General features: G+C 38.1%; 2 protein-coding genes across 7 annotated transcripts in view; one reads left to right on the forward strand and one right to left on the reverse strand.

Moving 5' to 3' along the window:
• mmab (metabolism of cobalamin associated B) overlaps positions 1-19183 on the forward strand; it is a 31126-nt gene that overhangs the window by 1934 nt on the left and 10009 nt on the right. Inside the window, exons 4-10 of one of the 3 annotated variants that reach the window (XM_061986407.2) lie at positions 1531-1588; positions 1669-1741; positions 1814-1911; positions 1984-2048; positions 5426-5485; positions 9586-9627; positions 10145-10228. In XM_061986407.2, the coding sequence (XP_061842391.1) occupies positions 1531-1588; positions 1669-1741; positions 1814-1911; positions 1984-2048; positions 5426-5485; positions 9586-9627; positions 10145-10228 (480 nt within the window). Of the gene's footprint in view, positions 1-1530; positions 1589-1668; positions 1742-1813; positions 1912-1983; positions 2049-5425; positions 5486-9398; positions 9943-10144; positions 10229-19183 lie in introns of those variants that run through there. The other 2 variants (XM_061986408.2, XM_061986409.1) reach the window with 2 other exon arrangements.
• aldh3b4 (aldehyde dehydrogenase 3 family, member B4) lies at positions 10298-18904 on the reverse strand. Of its 4 annotated transcripts, XM_061986404.1 has the most exons (11): positions 18667-18904; positions 18119-18314; positions 17936-18046; positions 17618-17738; positions 14012-14097; positions 12467-12548; positions 11899-12027; positions 11638-11826; positions 11396-11562; positions 10803-10902; positions 10298-10731 (listed from the first exon to the last, which is right to left on the reverse strand). In XM_061986404.1, exons 1-11 carry the CDS (start codon positions 18717-18719, stop codon positions 10532-10534), a joined length of 1434 nt encoding a protein of 477 aa, XP_061842388.1. In that variant the 5' UTR covers positions 18720-18904; the 3' UTR covers positions 10298-10531. The 4 variants fall into 4 exon arrangements, with proteins under 4 accessions (XP_061842388.1, XP_061842387.1, XP_061842390.1 ...); XM_061986403.1 differs by having other exon boundaries at positions 11638-12027; positions 18667-18903; XM_061986406.1 differs by lacking the exon at positions 18667-18904 and adding an exon at positions 18397-18509 and having other exon boundaries at positions 11638-12027.

A 19183-nucleotide genomic window follows, 5' to 3' on the forward strand; every position in this document is an offset into this window, starting at 1 on the left:
GAATCGGTGACAAAGGGCAGCCTTGACGGAGTCCAACCCTCACTGAAACGTGTCCGACTTACTGCCGGCAATGCGGACAAAGCTCTGACACTGATCATACAGGGAGCGGACCGCCACAATAAGACAGTCCGATACCCCATACTCTCTGAGCACTCCCCACAGGACTTCCCGAGGGACACGGTCGAATGCCTTCTCCAAGTCCACAAAGCACATGTAGACTAGTTGGGCAAACTCCCATGCACCCTCAAGGACCCTGCCGAGAGTATAGAGTTGGTCCACAGTTCCACGACCAGGACGAAAACCACACTGTTCCTCCTGAATCCGAGGTTCGACTATCCGGCGTAGCCTCCTCTCCAGTACACCTGAATAGACCTTACCGGGAAGGCTGAGGAGTGTGATCCCACGATAGTTAGAACACACCCTCTGGTTACCCTTCTTAAAGAGAGGAACCACCACCCCGGTCTGCCAATCCAGAGGTGCCGACCCCGATGTCCACGCGATGCTGCAGAGTCTTGTCAACCAAGACAGCCCCACAGCATCCAGAGCCTTAAGGAACTCCGAGCGGATCTCATCTCCCTCCGGGGCCCTGCCATCGAGGAGCTTTTTAACTACCTCAGCAACCTCATCCCCAGAAATAGGAGAGCCCACCACAGATTCCCCAGGCACTGCTTCCTCATAGAAAGACGTGTTGGTGGGATTGAGGAGGTCTTCGAAGTATTCCCTCCACCGATCCACAACATCCGCAGTCGAGGTCAGCAGAACACCACCCTCACCATACACGAGTCTGAGTTATTGTGTACAAATATGGGGAAACAACTACAAATGTGTGCGTCATTCACTAACTGTGTTACAAAAAAGATCAATTAGAATAATACATATAGGATATAGAGAACATACAAACCCTTTATTTATTAAATCACAATTATTGATATTCAACGCTTTGGTGCATTTGTAAACAGCTAAAATTATGTATAAAGCAAACTATAACCTGCTACCCAAGAATGTAAAACAATTCTTCTCAACAAAAAAGGAGAAATATAATCTTAGAGGAAAATCTAATTTAAAACATTTGTATGCTCGTGCAACACTTAAAACCTTTAGCTTATCAGTATGTGGAATTTAATTATGAAATGGATTAACCAAAGAAATCAAACAAAGCACCGATGTGATTCAGTTTAAGAGACTGTTCAAACTACACAGAACAATAATTATGATGAACATCTTGAACCCTTTTTTTTTATTTTTTTTTTTTATTGAGACAAAGATTTTTTTATGTATTTAATATTTGTTTGCTTACTATGGTAAAATTGCTATGGTATTAAAAGGGGTAGGATTAAATAAGCTCTGCTTCTTCCTACTCCTTTTCAGACATGCTGTAATGAAACAATTGGAATTGTGTGATGCATTACATCGTATCGTATGCATGTTCCAAATAAATTGAAGCTGAACTGAATTGAACAATGCACATTTTAAACCTTATCTGTCATCTGTGTCATTTTTAAATTGTCCCTTCTGTGTTGAATGTTGCAGCTTGGCCAGGGAATTCTGCCTTGAAAAAGGTCATGCATTCACTCATCAGTTAGACAAGGTTGGATTTATTAGTTCCCTTCTTAGAAATATAACATTAACGATTAGATCGTTGACTACTTTGACTTATTTCCCCTCCAGATACAATGTGTTTTGCAAGATGTTGGCTCCAATATTGCCACCCCTCGGTCATCTGCAAGAGAAAGTCATAGAAGTTAGTGCGTTTGTTGGGAGATTAAGTTGGGTCTTAAGTGTGCATTTTAATGATTTTTCTTCTGTTTGTGAGCTCGAACCAATTTCACTGCGACGCCAATAGCAGACCTGGAAGGTTGGATTGATGCATTGACAGAAGAACTCCCACCTTTGACCAACTTCATTTTACCTGCAAGTCCATATAAGACTTTTTGTTGTTTTTTTATTCTTTTTACCTTATTTAAACTCTTTTCTATCTCTCAGTCTGGAGGAAAGAGCAGCGCAGCTTTGCATCTAGCTCGGACAGTCTGTCGTAGAGCCGAGCGCAGGTCAGTTATTGTGCCTTTGTCATCAATATTGAAAAAAAACAGTAACCTATTACTACTGTAAATCACAGATGTCAAACTCAAAGGCCTGCCATATCATTTCATGTGGCCCGTGAAAGCCTGGAAATAATGTGCGTCAATAAAGCACTTCAATCTATATTGCTAAATAAAAATGTTTAAGAAAAAAAAAAAGATTTGCATGCAATAGCACATCTTCTAAACTTTATAGTTATCTCGGGGGTAGGCAACCTGCGGCTCTAGAGCCACACGCGGCTCTTAAGCGTCGGCCTAGTGGCTCTCTGGAGCTTTTTCAAAAATGTATGAAAAATGGAAAAAGATGAGGGGGAAAAAATCGTTTTGTTGGTTTCTTTAGGAGGACAAACGTGACACAAACGTCCCTAATTATTATAAATCACACTGTTTATATTAAACATGCTTCAGTGATTGGAGACTATTTGGCGAGCGCCGTTTTGTCCTATTAACTTTGGCGGTCCTTGGACTCACCGTAGTTTGTTTACATGTGCATCTTTCTCCGACTTTCTAAGACATGTTTTATGCCACTTTTTTGTCTCATTTTGTCCACTAAACTTTTGATGTTGTGTGTGAAGGCACAAAGATGAGCTTTGTTGATGTTATTGACTTGTGTGGAGTGCTAATCAGGCATATTTGGTCACTGCATTACAGCAGCTATATTTGAGCTTATTTAATTTCCTTTAAGCTTATGACAGTCATTTTGATAGTTGGCTAATATAACTAATATAGACACTTACATAATGTGTTGTCTTCATTATTAGAGTTAAAGTTAAAGTACCGGTACCCATGATTGTCACACACACACTAGTTGTGGCGAAATTATTCTCTGCATTTGACCCATCACCCTTGATCACCCCCTGGGAGGTGAGGGGAGCAGTGAGCAGCAGAAGTGGCCGTGCCCGGGAATCATTTTTGGTGATTTAACCCAGTGGTTCTCAACCTTTTTTCAGTGATGTACCCCCTATGAATTTTTTTTTAATTCAAGTACTCCCTAATCAGAGCAAAGTATTTTTGGTTGAAAAAAAAAGAGATAAAGAAGTAAAATACAGCACTATGTCATCAGTTTCTGATTTATTAAATTGTATAACAGTGCAAAATATTGCTCATTTGTAGTGGTCTTTCTTGAACTATTTGGAAAAAAAGATATACAAATAACTAAAAACTTGTTGAAAAACAAACAAGTGATTCAATTATAAATAAAGATTTCTACACATAGAAATAATCATCAACTTAAAGTGCCCTCTTTGGGGATTGTAATAGAGATCCATCTGGATTCATGACCTTAATTCTAAACATTTCTTCACAAAAAAAGAAATCTTTAACATCAATATTTATGGACCATGTCCACAAAAAAATCTAGCTGTCAACACTGAATATTGCATTGTTGCATTTCTTTTCACAGTTCTTTTTGACAGACATTTTAGTGACAAACCTGAGCTTGTGCTTCACTGAGTTTATGAACTTACATTCATATTTTGTTGAAGTATTATTCAATAAATATATTTATAAAGGATTTTTGAATTGTTGCTATTTTAAAAATATTTAAAAAAAATCTCACGTACCTCTTGGCATACCTTCAAGTACCCCCAGGGGTACGCGTACCCCCATTTGAGAACCACTGATTCAACCCCCCAATTCCAACCTTTGATTATAACACTTATACAAGGCTTCTAATTTTTTGCGGCTCCAGACAGATTTTTTTTTTTGTATTTTCTTTCCAATATGGCTCTTTCAACATTTTGGGTTGCCGACCCCTGCATTATCTGATCATGCAACAAAATATTCCAAACATTTTATGAAAAAACAATTACCTTAAATAGGGGTGTCCCAAAACTATTTTTTCCACTTCCAATACGATATGAGCGCAAATCATCGTACATACTTTTATTTTGTAGTGTGTAATGTTAGAAAGGGTTTAATCAAGTGAAATTACTCAGAACAATTGTAAGTATTAAAAACACTAACCTATGTATTACTGTATTAACCTTTTGACAGACTTGTGCTGTCTTTAGATTGAAGTAGAAAGGTAATTTGTGGTCACAATAATTCATTGGGGTAAGTTAATGACGCAGTAAGTGGAATGATGCGGATACGTTTGTTAGGTGGGAATCTTTGGCCACGTCACGATTTGATTACAAATTGATTATTGATAGATATATATATATATATATTGAAGTAGTTTTACATTTCTTTTTGTTTCACCAAATAAGTGTTTTTACATGCAACTTAAAAAAAAATTAGGAATAATAAACAGTTAACTCCCACATTTAAGTTAATGAAAATGTGTGCAAAACTGGACCATAAGTGCAGTCAGCCAAATGTTAGAAATCTCTGCATTACTTTATTTACAATAAAAAAAATTGATTATTGACGTTTACTATAATTGTCCATGTCCATATTGCAATGGGACGGCGTGGCGCAGTGGAAGAATGGCCGTGCGCGACCCGAGGGTCCCTGGTTCAATCCCCACCTAGTACCAACCTCGTCATGTCCGTTGTGTCCTGAGCAAGACACTTCACCCTTGCTCCTGATGGGTGCTGGTTAGCGCCTTGCATGGCAGCTCCCTCCATCAGTGTGTGAATGTGTGTGTGAATGGGTAAATGTGGAAGTAGTGTCAAAGCGCTTTGAGTACCTTGAAGGTAGAAAAGCGCTATACAAGTACAACCCATTTATTTATTTATTAATGCATCTAAAAATCGATTATTTCCCCCACCGCTATTTGTTACTGGATAATTTCTAATACAAGCTTACTTTGTATTTGTAGGTAATACGAAACTATAATTGATACGTTTTTATATTGACATGTTGTGTTTTAGACTGCAATATTGTTCTATTAGGTTTGTCTAGCTTGTGTGCGTGTTTGTTGTGTAGCTGCTGTCACCTACCTAGTAGGGTGTAGCCAACCGTGTTTACCTTTTGTAAATGACTTGACTAAAATACAAGAAAAGACCAAGCTTGTGTGCGTAATAGTGGACATTTACTTTTAAACACACTGCAGGACTGCTTGTATCAGAGCATTTTATATGCTGTATATAGTGGACATTTTGGAATGTGAATGTCCACTGCAGTGAGAAAAAACGTACAACTGCATAAATATACTGTAAAACTCTTCCACCATGAATGTGGCTTAAACATTCAGGATGCCCACTGTAGTGGATAATTTGCCCACATCCACTTTGTTGGACATTTTTGCCACGACCAATGTAGTGTTGGAAATATATAATGAGGCAATGATACGTATACATCCATATACAGTATATTCACTGTGACAATCAGCCGTAGGTGTGATGTGGCCCCCAGTTTGACAACCCTGATTTAAATGCTTGTTCTACTTCTTGTTTTTACAGTGTTGCTCCAATTGTGCGCTCAGGGGAGGCAGATCCAGATGTTGCCAGGTTTTTAAACAGGTAATTTTAAAAACATGCCTTGTCAAAAAAAAATCTCCCACTTAAAGATTTAAAAAAGGAAATACGCATGGGTGATTGTGCTTCAGCTACCAAACTGAAGCAGTGAGTAGCTTCTTATCTTGCTAAACACCCATGTCCTAGTACAGGGGTGGGCAATAATTTTTTACCGGGGGCCGCATGAGCAACCCGGGCACTGCTGGAGGGCCACATCGACAATATTTCAATTACATTTTGCTCAATATTATTTTTGATATACCGTAAGATAGATAATAATAATAATAATAATAGTTAATAATAATACTTTCATTTAACCTAACTTAACTTTACACAAAAGCAGATTGCTTTTGATGGTTTTATTTTTAACACTGTCTTACACTACACTTCCTGATGTACAATACAATGCAAAAATGTCAATTTCTGCACAGGGTTAATTTAAAATGTATCCTGCATCCTCTTTAAGAGTCCAACATTTTTCCCCGTCAGATTTGGACAACCATCTGTTGTCACACCTGCCAGCTTGTCCCATTTCAGTCCTAACATGTCCAAACACGCATTTACCTATGTGAACAAGTCATTACCTGTGGTTGTCCCTTTTAATTGACTGCCAGCTCCTCCGTGATTTGAAAGTCAGCAGTTATCCCACGTAAGAAGATGAGCAGCTGGGCGTTTCAGGTGTTGTGCCGGACAATGCACCCCCGGCGTAGAAAGCACCCCCTGACGGAAGTGTTATATCAACTAAAGCCCACACTTAAAGTTTCCACGTGCAAGATTGAATCTATTTTAAAAAGTTATTTAATAAGAAGCCAAAAGGGCAAAAACAATAATGTTCGTGTTGGAGGAGTTGTGAATGAATGAAATATGAAATCCGTGCTGCAGTCTGCAGGTGTACCTAATGTTGTGGCCCAGCAGCGACTGCAGCACGGATTTCATATTGCATTCATTCACAACTCCTCCAACACGAACATTATTGTTTTTGCACTTTTGGCCTCTTATTAAATAACTTTTAAATAGATTCAATCTTGCACATGGAAACTAAGTGTGGGCTTTCCTCCAACACGAACATTATTGTTTTTGCACTTTTGGCCTCTTATTAAATAACTTTTTTAAATAGATTCAATCTTACACGTGGAAACTAAGTGTGGGCTTTAGTTGATATAACACTCCCGTCAGGGGGTGCATTCTACGCCGGGGGTGCATTATCCGGCACAACACCTGTTATATCAGTGCAACAGAGTCCAATAAGTACTCCTTAATAAACTCTCCGTCAGAAAACGTCTTACTTTTTCTGGCGATTTTGTGAGAAATGACGAAACTTGTCCTGACGGCTGCATCTCTGGGGGTGTGACATTTGGCAAAAAGTCCTTGTTGGGTTTGCAGTTTTACCATCAATGCATCAGCCTCCCTTGCGCGCTCTTCATCAGACAGATTCCAGGTATTTTTCCTCGTGCTTCGTCATGTAGTGTCTATTCAAATTATATTCTTTAAACACAGCAAGCTGTGTACCACAAATTAAGCACACGGCTTTACCTTTAATTTCTGTAAAGAAATACGTGGCAGTCCATGTCTTGTTGAAAACACGGCATTCGTCATCAACTTTTCTCTTTTTAGCGTCTCATCACTTGTCGCTGTGCACCTTCACTCACAGGTTACACCCGGACATACGCCCATAAATAACACTTTTAAAAATAAAAGCAGCACAGTTGTATTGCGCGCACGACATAGATGTTTTTTAAACGTTATTTTGTAATTTGTGATTGCCGCTATTCACATTCACTCACGCGTATACGTCCACACGGAAGTAATACAAATAACGCTTTTCAAAACAAAAGCAGCACCGTTGTATTGCACATTCGACAGATACTTTTTCAAATGTATTTTATAATTTATGATTGGCCTCACGCGGGCCGGACAGGGACGCACAAAGGGCCGCAGAATGCCCAGGTCTGTCCTAGTAGGAAATATGTCAATCTTTTTCACGAGTCTGAGGGAAAACATCTGAGAATATTTCTGAGACCACTACAAGCCCTTGGTAAAAAAAAATTGTGGAATCAATAGTCTCGCATTTGACACCATGTTCAGAGTCTGGGTGTCGTCCTCGACAGCACTGTCATTTCATAACCACATTAACTCCATCATTCAATCCGCCTTTTTCCACCGCCGTAACATCAACTGCCTCCGACCTTCACTCACTCCCAATAGTTCTGCAATCCTGGTTCACTCTCTTGTCACTTCCCGTCTGGATTATTACAACTCCCTACTCTTTGGTCTCCCCAATAAACTCCAACTAGTCCAGAACACTGCTGACCATATAATCAGCAGAACTCCTGTCATCAGTCACATAACCCCTGTTCTTCACCAACTCCACTGGCTTTTCCATCATACACCGCATCAACGACAAGATCCTCCGCCATACATTCAAAGCTATCCATAACCTCGTCCCACCTCCAATATACCTACTCGATGCCTCAGGTCTTCCTCCTCCATCAACCTGACCGTCCCCTCATCCCGCCTGTCTACCATTGTGTCGAGAGCCTTCAGCCGCTCTGCCCCTCGCTTCTGGAACTCTCCTCCTCCCCCCCCCCACTCCCCGACATCCCGAACATTGACCCCATAATCACTTTTAAAACTTATCTCAAAACCCACCTGTTTAGGCAGGCCTATGTCTGGCACAAGTGTTTTTTTTAATTGTTGCTTTGCCTACATTTTAATTAAATTTATTTTTTATTCTACTTTGGTTTTTATAAAAATGTACGACGACCTAGAGTGCCTTGAAAGGCGCCTTACAAAATAAATATATTATTGAATTAGGGTATGTTTATTTAAATTTTGTAGAAAAAAAGCAGATAACAGACATGACACAAAATTATAGTTATTTTATATTACAACTTTTTGGCTTTAGGAAATAAGTGAAGAACATAAATGGTGGTAGTCAGTAAATTTCATTTTTAGATCAAGCAAAGTAAAAATTATGGAATCATTCAATATTGATAAAAAAAACAACACACTAGTACTTTGTTGCACCACCTCTGACTATTTTAACAGCTTGCAGTCTCTTAAGTAAACAAAACTCTTCATCAATATTGTTCCAACTTTCTCTGATTGCTGTTGTCAGCTCAGCAGGCCAGAGTCTTGTCATAGACCATTTTCTTCAATTTCCACCACAGATTTTCAATTGAATTGAGAGCCGAACTATTTGCAGGCAATGACATTGAAGTTATGTATCTTTCTTCAAGGAAAGTATCATTTCTATGGCAAGATGCATTATCTTGAAAATTATGTCCTCCCCAAACATCCTTTCAATTGATGGACTAAGAAGTGTCCAAAAAGTCAATGTAAATAAGATGTAATGACATTACATTATGGGACTACATGTCAGGTAATGCACTTTCTTCAGGCAGTCGTCTTCATGAATTTCATTGGAACAGCACCAAAAAAAAAGTTCAAGCATAATCACCTTGATCAATGCAGATTTGCGATTCATCACTCAATATGACTATAGTCCAGGATTGCTTTGTAGCCCATTCAAACCTTTTTTTTTTAAGGTTAGCTGTTGAGTTTTGTTGAGCTTTTCTGTATTTAAATCCCATTTCCTTGAGGCTCGTTCTTACAGTTCAGTCACAGATGGTGACTCCAGTTACCTCCCATTTGTTCTGCTGTTCATTTTCTCTTTTCATGCTGTATATAGCTTTAAGCTTTCTGTCTTGACGCTTAGATAATTTTCTTGGTCTACCAGTATGCTTGCCTTTTACAATCTTCCCATGTTTGTACTTGGTCCATATTTTAGACAGAGCTGACTGTGAACAGTTGAAGTTTTGCATCGTTGCGGGAGGATTTACCTTCTTTTATGTTGAAGAGGTTTATTTAGCCTACTAATGTGTATTAATAAATGGTTGATTTATATAACACGTCACAGATGACGTCACGCTAACATCACATGACACCTCTGATGAAGGCTGCAGAAGCAAGCTAGCCGAAACTTGTCAGGTACAAAACTTTACCATACTAGCCTATATAAATCAACCATTTATTAATTTAAGATTTACCTACTTGAAGTTTGATCATCCTCTCCTTTGTTTCAATTGACATCTCTCGTGTTGGAGCCATGATTCATGTCAAGCCACCTGGTGCAACAGCTCTGCCAGGTGTGAACACTCTTTTTTAACTGCAGACTAATGAACACGTGATCTGATACAGGTGTTAACTTTGCAAATAAAATTCTAAAGAGTTCTCTATGTTTTCACTCTGCTTAATCTAAAAACAAAACTGTTAACACATCTTGATTTATTTTAGTGTGTCTTAAAGGCAGAAAGTTGCTATTTAAAATGATTATAGTTTTATGTCATGTCAGTCAGCTGCTGCTTTCTTTCTAAAATTAAACAACTGCATGAACATCTTCCAAGTCTGGTGATTCCATCACTTTTCCAGGGGTTGTAAACGGGGTTAAGAACTGTTCAATACATTATTAAAACGAGGAGAATTCAAGCAACTCTGGCTGTAAATAATTGGGACGTTGCAGAAGCTTGCGAAAACGATGCTCCAGTGAATGCGTACCGTAAACAAAGCTACAAGGTTTTTTGGAGTTTTTTTTTTAGGTCGGGTAACGTACTAGCTTGCATTCTTAGACCATACTTCTGACAAATGCAATTATATTTTCCTCAGATTAAGCGACTACCTCTTCACTGTGGCCAGATATGCAGCCCTGAAGGAAAACAATAAGGAGAAAATCTACACAAGACCTGAGATGTAAGGATTGTAACAAAACTCATTCATCTGTGTATTTTACACTTTGAGAATATAAAACAGTTAAAAATCTTGATTTGGGTGCATTTTTATACAAAATCATTAAGTTCAGTAAGAACATACAATTCACAATCTTCTTCCACTTGTCATTCAAAAACATTAATTTCACTTGTGTGTTCTATAAATCAACACTGGTACATTCGATGGTCAATAAGAGAATAGGTGTGTCATTTTGTAATTATAGAATACATAAAGAGCTTCTTAATATGTATTTGGTTCCAGCATAACCCTTCTAAATACCACACGTCATAGGATCTGGCACCAGCCCTGGCTCTTCTGGGACAGAGTGCTCGCCCACGCCATAAGGGACAGATTGCGGTCCTCGTAGGGCGGATAACGCAAATAGGTCACACACTCGAAGCGCGTGCTTCTTAGCAGGCAGGATTTTCTGTGTGAGAAAGTATCGAAGCTGGAGCGTCCATGATAGGAACCCATTCCACTGGCACCTACACTCAAAAAAAAAAAAGAAGTCAAGTGATTTGTCTTATTTCCTAACAAATCTAGCCTGGCAACTTACCAACTCCTCCAAAAGGAAGAGCCACCATCAGACTCTGCAAGGAGCAGTCGTTGGAACAAAAGCTTCCACTTGAGGTTTCGCTCATAATTCTGGATATCACCTTCATTGTCAGAAGCATCAACATATGACAGAATGAGTGAGGATAATTAGGTACAGTACGGCGCACACACTTGGGTCAAATTCCAGCTTTGTTGTACAAAAATTGGCCTCCAAATCCAGACAAAAACTATTATCCGTGTCATATGAGACATTCAGTGCTTCGAAGATTTAGTATTGAACATGCAGTTTGCTTAGGGCCGGCCCCTGGTATAAAACTATAGCGACCAGTAATTTCAACATGGTCGTCGTGTTCTTTCTACTTTAATGGACTGAATGACCTCATAGATACAGTTGTACTTTGAGTTATTGAAATACAAATAAGTCTCAATTTTCTAAGTATTACTTCCAAATTTCCTGTACAGTTAGATTATATGGCGGAGAAAGGTTTACCCTGGAACTGAATATTCCCATCTCAATTATTTCTGATGGGGGAAAATGTTTAAAACCAGACCAAATAGGAAATTAATCTGCTATTCTTTCTTTGTGCGTCGTACCTTGCTGTTGTTGGAATACACGTACACACAAAGCGCTTTCTCCTGCTTGTTGATGAAGGCAACGGTTTCATCCACATTGTTTACTGTAAGAACAGGAAGAACTGGACCCAAGACATCTTGTTGCATGATGGGGTCTGACTCCGTCACCTCGGTCAAAACTGTTGGGGCTTTTAAAGAAAAACAGTTTACGTCAAATAAGTTCCACATGGTTCTGTCAATTCTATTTCAGTGCGTACTCTCACCAATATATTTCTCGGCCTCCGTCACCTGTCCGCCTACGGCCACCTTGCCAGATCTCCACAGCAAGTCTCTAGTCCGGTTAAAGATATCCAGATTTACCATCCGGCCAAAGCTGCGCGACTCTCTGGGATCAGATCCATAAAACCTCATCAGGCAGCACTTCAGGGCCTGCACCAGCCGGGTTTGGACATCTGAATGGCACAGGATGTAGTCAGGAGCCACTATGCTCTGGCCGGCGTTGTGGAAGCGGGCCCAGGCAATACGTTGGGCTGTGACGGCCACATCACAGTGCTGATCCACGTAACACGGGTTCTTTCCACTCAGAACAAGGGTGACCGGTGTCAGAGATTGAGCTGCAGCCTGAGCGATTCGAATTCCTTCCTCTCTGGTTCCTGGATTTCAAAGAAATTATCACACAAACTACATTAAAAAAAAAAACATTGGACCATAATTCATCATATCTTAACTAACAAATTAGAACGGTATGACAGAAGGTTGGTTTTGAACTGGGTAAGAAACTACTTCTTAACAAACAGAAAGCAATAAAGTATGTGAAGAAAGGCAAATTACCGCTCTAAATATATGTAGTGGTGTACCCCATTGATCAATACTGGGACCAAAATTGTTCAATCTCTATAAATGAAAATAATATATATATATTTTGAAATGGAAAATCAGTAGGAATAAATACTCTTTTTCCTACTCCTTTTCAAACATGTTATGAGAAACGGGAAATATGTCATGTACCGTATTGTAACTGTATGCATGTTCGAAATAAATCAAAACAATAACCAATATGCCGTATGAATTACCAGATGATTGTATTCTTACCAGAAAAGAAGACATGATCAAATTTAAGTTCCACAATGTCAGCCAAGTCATTGGTGCCTGCAAGAATCACATGGAAGCATTCCTTGAGGAACACAAGAACGTTTTAGAACGTTAATAATAATAATCATAATAATGATAATAATAATAATGACACCAATATATCAATAGTAATATGTTCGTAGTGGTAATATAATAAAATCATACTAATCTTATTCTAATATAATCATTATTACACTAACAACTATATTCAATCATAATGTATTGTAAATAATTATTATAAATATTATTAATTAACAATAATTAATGATAGAAATATTATAAATTATTATTAATAATAGTTTTATTTAAAGTATATCTACTATTTTGCCCACTGTAACATTACACACAGTTTGAATATAGAAAAAAAACACTACTTTGATTGAGTCTTTGGCATACCACTTGTGCACAAACCCCAATTTGAGAATCACTGCTATATATTAAACAAAATCATATTCTATTATTGTTGTATTATTAAAATAATTTATAATAATTGTAATTTCATATTTATATATATATATATATATATATATACATTTATTTTTATAAATTATTTTAGTAATACAACAATATAATTTTGTTGTATTATTAAAATATATATATATATATATATATATATAATAATTTATTTTTATAAATTATTTTAGTAATACAATAATAATAGAATATAATTTTGTTTAATATATAGCAGTGATTCTCAAACTGGGGTTTGTGTACCACAAGTGGTATGCCAAAGACTCAATTAAAGTACAGTGTTGTTGTTTTTTATATATTCAAACTGTGTGTAATGTTACAGTGGGCAAAATAGTAGATATACTTTTTAAATAAAACCTCTACCTTGTTCTTAATACATACTTAGGCCTACTATGCTATTGTATTTTAATGTTGGTCATTATGGTGGTACCGTACTTAAAGAGTCAAGCTTTTTCTGAGGTGGTACTTGGTGTAAAAAGTCTGAGGACCACTGATATACAGTGTAGCGCTTTATATTGTGTTCACAGTGTACACACTTTTACTAAAATATGGACTTTTGTCAAGGCCGGAACCCATTATTTATGTTTACATTGTTTCTTATGGAAAAAGTTGCTTTTAATATATAAACCTTTCTATTTACGAATCCTGTTCAAGAACCAATTTAGTCGTGAATCGAGGTTCCACTGTAATTTTACAATGTGCCACGTGCCAATAAAAAACAAGCTTGGGGGCGCACTTTGGACACCCATGCTGTATACAAGAGTCGCGCTGTAGTGTTTATAGGCATTTGCTACAAAAATGTCTCTCCCAAGTTTTGAACTGATGTCATTTCCTGGCCAGATTTGGCCCCCGGGCCGCCAGTTGAGTAACTCTGCTGTAAGGCCTACTGTACACTGTCTAAACTGAGCATGATCTCTTCCAAAGGCAGGTATTTTGCAACAAGTAATCTGTAGTGTCAATCAAATGATTGCTTGTATAAACTAAGTGTTTTTGCAACTATTACTACCACTCAATGTCTATGCAAAGACTACTCACATTGTCCAAGTAGGAGGGGACGAGACGATGGAGAAGTGTTGCTGTGTGAGTTGTGCACTCAGAAGGACTGATGATGGCGCAGTTACCTGTACACAACAAATACATCATGAGGATGGAACAATGAAAATCCCCTAAATGTAGTGATGGCTAAATAACGCTTTGACATATGGCCCACTCACTACCTGCATTGATACTGTGTTGGGGTTTCATAATTGTCAAACGCAATTCTGACTACTTATACTGCTGGCTGTCACTGATGTCCAGTTAACAGTTTGGCGCTTCACATTCAAATAACACAGCAGCTGTATCGGCCCTTTTTTTTTTTTTCTTAAAAGCGACAAAGGACACAAAAATACATTTTGCTGTCATTGTTCAATAATAAGTTTGTTTGAATCAAATTAGGAAAAGTGTAGTAACACTACCTGAACTCTCTTGCAAAGATGCAAAATCAATTGATTATAAGTTTCACTTTTGCATCACATAGCACATAATTGTGGTGTGTTCAAGGAACCTTCATTAAAGTTCGAAACAATGTGTGTGATAGAAGAAATCTATTTATGGCAGCATCAAAAAGTTATGTTTAAGTTTCACTCTTGCATCTCATACCACATAATTATGGTGCATTCAAGGAACATTTGTTAAAGTTCGAAACAAGAGGTGTGATAGACCGGTAAAAAAATCTATTTGTGGCAGCACTGGACAAGGTAATGTTAAGTTTCACAAACTGTGGTGCATTCAAGGAACATTTAATAAAGTTGGAAAAAAATATGTGATGAACAAAAGTTAAGATTCAATAAATCCATTTATGGCAGCATCAAACAAAAGGTTTAAGTTTCACTCTTGTCGAATCTATTTGTGGCAGCATCGGACAAGGTTATGTTTAGGTTTCACTTTTGCATCTCATAGCACAATGGTGGTGCATTTAATTAACCTTTAAGTGCGAAACAAGGTGTGTGATAGATTCATATTTTTACCTTTCTTCTATTTATGGTAGCATTGGACAAAGTTATGTTTAAGTTTCACTTTTGCATCCCATAGCAGATACTGTAATTGTGGTGCGTTCAAGGAACCTTCATTAAAGTTAAAACAATAGGTATGATAGAAGAAAGGTAAAAAAAAATAGTCTTATTTGTGGCAGCATCAAACAAAGTTATGTTAAGTTTCACAAACTGGTGCATTCAAGGAACCTCTAATAAAGTTACAAAAAAGATGTGATAGAAAAAAAGTTAAGCTATAATAAATTACTTATGGCAGCATCAAACAAAGTTATGTTTAAGTTTAACTCTTGCATCCTATAGCACATAATTATGGTGCATTCAAAGAACCTTCGTTAAAGTTCGAAACAAGGTGTGATACAGGTAAAAATTAATATTTGTGGCAGCATCGGACAAAGTTATGTTTAACTTTTGCACCTTACAGCACATAATAATAATAATAATAATAAGCAACATGTAGCCGTGAACAAAAATCGTGTTTAGGGCCACACACTACCTAAAATATGCCTTCGGTGAATGTTTAGTACCTGATGCAATGGCCCCCACCAGCGGAACCAGACACATTTGGGCTGGACTACACCAGGTTAGTGTTAGCATATAATTATGGTGCATTCAAAGAACTTTCATTAAAGTTCGAAACAAGGTGTGATAAACAGGTAAAAATTAATCCATTTGTGGCAGCATTGGACAAAGTTATGTTTAAGTTTAACGTTTGCATCTTATAGCAGATAATTGTGGTGCGTTCAAGCAACCTTCATTAAAGTTCGAAACAAAAGGTGTGATACAGGTAAAAATTAATCTATTTGTGGCAGCACTGGACAAGGTCATGTTAAGTTTCACAAAATGTGGTGCATTCAAGGAACATTTTAATAAAGTTGCAAAAAAAAGATGTGATAGAACAAAAGTTAAGATATAAATCCATTTATGGCCGCATCAAACAAAAGGTTTAAGTTTCACTCTTGTATCTCACAGCATATAATTATGGTGCATTCAAAGAACTTTCATTAAAGTTCGAAACAAGAGGTGTGATAGACAGGTAAAAATGAATCCATTTGTGGCAGCATTGGACAAAGTTATGTTTAAGTTTAACTTTTGCATCTTATAGCACATAATTGCGGTGCATTCAAGGAACATATTATCATTATTAATATTATTATTAAGCAATATGGAGCCATAATCCAAAATCGTGTTTAGGGCCACACACTACCTAAAATATGCCTTCGTTGGATGTTTAGTACCTGCTGCAATGGCCCCCACCAGCGGAACCAGACACATTTGGGCTGTACTACACCGGGTTAGGGTTAGCATATAATTATGGTGCATTCAAAGAACTTTTTATTAAAGTGTGAAACAAGGTGTGTGATAGATTCATATTTTTACCTTTCTTCTATTTATGGTAGCATTGGACCAAGTTATGCTTAAGTTTCACTTTTGCATCCCATAGCAGATAATTGTGGTGCATTCAAGGAACCTTAATTAAAGTTCGAAACAATAGGTGTGATAGAAGAAGGGTAAAAAATAGTCTTATTTGTGGCAGCATCAAACAAAGTTATGTTAAGTTTCACAAACTGTGGTGCATTCAAGGAACCTTTAATAAAATTAGAAAGAAAGATGTGATAGAACAAAAGTTAAGCTATAGTAAATTATTCATGGCAGCATCAAACAAAGGTTTAAGCTTCACTCTTGCATCTCATAGCACATAATTATGGTGCATTCAAAGAACCTTCGTTAAAGTTCGAAACAAGAGGTGTGATACACGTAAAAATGAATATTTGTGGCAGCATCGGACAAAGTTATGTTTAACTTTTGCATCTTATAGCACATCATTGCGGTGCATTCAAGGAACATATTATTATTATTAATAATAATAATATTAAGCAACATGTAGCCGAAATCAAAAATCTTGTTTAGGGCCACACACTACCTAATATATGCCTACCACCACCAGTGGAACCAAACACATTTGGACTGGTCTACACCGGGTTAGGGTTAGCATATAATTATGATGCATTCAAAGAACTTTCATTAAAGTTCGAAACAAGGAGGTGTGATAGACAGGTAAAAATGAATCCATTTGTGGCAGCATTGGACAAAGTTATGTTTAAGTTGAACTTTTGCATCTTATAGTACATAATTGCGGTGCATTCAAGGAACATATTATTATTATTATTACTATTATTATTAAGCAACATGGAGCCATAATCCAAAATCGTGTTTAGGGCCACACCCTACCTAAAATATGTCTACGGTGAATGTTTAGCACCTGCTGCAATGGCCACCACCAGCGGAACCAGACACATTTGGACTGGTCTACACAGGGTTAGGGTTAACACATAATTATGGTGCATTCAAAGAACTTTCATTAAAGTTCGAAACAAGAGGTGTAATAGACAGGTAAAAATGAATCCATTTGTGGCAGCATTGGACAAACTTATGTTTAAGTTTAACTTTTGCATCTTATGGCACATAATTGCGGTGCATTCAAGGAACATATTATTATCATTATTATTATCAATATCATTATTATTATTAAGCAACATGGAGCCATAATCCAAAATCGTGTTTAGGGCCACACACTACCTAAAATATGCCTTCGGTGGATGTTTAGTACCTGCTGCAATGGCCCCCACCAGCGGAACCAGACACATTTGGACAGGACTACACCAGGTCCCCACGATGAACACAACCCCCAGCGGCTCGTTGACCACCATACACTCATCCAGCGTCGTGGCCTGTGTCAGGCAGACATGTTTAAAAGTTAGTTATTGCACTGCAATGAGTTCAGAGGCTGCAAGAAAAAAAACAAAAACAAAGACTAATCCTCCAAAAGAGCAAGGCATCTTACTGGCTTAATCTGCTTTGTCAACATAATGCACTCTTTGTAGCCATGAGATGGAATGTTCTCCAGTGTGCGTAAGCCATGTCTCACCAGGTTTCTCTCCACGTGCTGAGGCTGCATCCACTTCCTCAGGTTGTTGACGGCAAAAAGAGCCTCGTTCTTCGCCAGGATTAACTCGGACACCACAGTCTCAAAGCGTGGCTGCCTCAAAACAAGTTTGTTTTTTTTTAAACTGCATTTGTAAACAACACAAGCAAATCGCAACCCCCTCACTTTATGCAGATCCCTCCCGAGAGCATCCACAAAGTCACACTCGTGTTCCTCCAGCATCCGCACCACCGCCTCCAGCTGGGCCAGCCTGAAGCTCTCCTTGACGCTGCGCTCCGCTCGGAACGCCACCCGGGCTCGCTTGAGAAGATCCTGGCATTGCACAGGGTACGTCTTCAAGCACGCCTCCCCTAGTCTGGTCCTGGAACAAATAAAAAAAAAAAAAGTCAAGGATCATTCCATCACCTCAAGTCGTTAATATTCAGACTCGTCATCATCTTGACCTTCTGCATGTTAGGCGGCCGTTCCTTTGACATGCAGAACAAGCCTTGCCCTTTGCACTTGTGTCCGTCCTGAGATCTCCATTGCTGGCCTTCCTCATTGCTGCAGTGTACAAGCCCCACTAGCAGGAGAATTCATGAACCTCCTAATAACCCCCCTCCACCTAGTCAGGTGATGCACGCAACGAGAGGTCTGCGTCACGTGCCGCTTTCTCGCACACAACAAAACTGACAAAAAAAACAATAAAAATAGAGAGAATTCAGAAAACTCACCTTCTTAAAGATTTGAACCATCTGGAGGGTGAAGGGCTGGGTGGGCTGCTCATGGCTTTACCAGCACTCCTCAGCTGCGTTGGCGTCTTTCTGCAGCAAGTTATTTACTACATAATCCGCCACATTATTGAGGAAAATGCATTTCTCAAGAGTTATTCCCAATCCAGCAGCTTCCTGTTATTGTTGCTGACGTGTTATGTCAGACTGGCCCCAGCTTTCACACAGCAGCAGGTGTTTGCAATCAGACATAAATGAACTGAAGAGTGCAAAAGTATGGAGGGCCAAATGGGACATAATTAAATAAATAAATATTTAAATAATTACTTTAATGCGTCATTAATTCATTGTAATTTAAATTAAATACATACATGTGTTATTAGTGTATTTAATGTATAATTAGATTTATTAATTTAATAAATTATTGATTTCAAAATTTCAGCATTTAATAATGAATGACACATTTAACTAATTGTTTATATTAGGGGTGTCAAACGTACGGCCCGAGGGCCGGATCAGG

This window comes from Nerophis lumbriciformis, linkage group LG12 (genome assembly GCF_033978685.3).
Source record: "Nerophis lumbriciformis linkage group LG12, RoL_Nlum_v2.1, whole genome shotgun sequence".
NCBI classification, from domain to species: Eukaryota; Metazoa; Chordata; class Actinopteri; order Syngnathiformes; family Syngnathidae; genus Nerophis; species Nerophis lumbriciformis.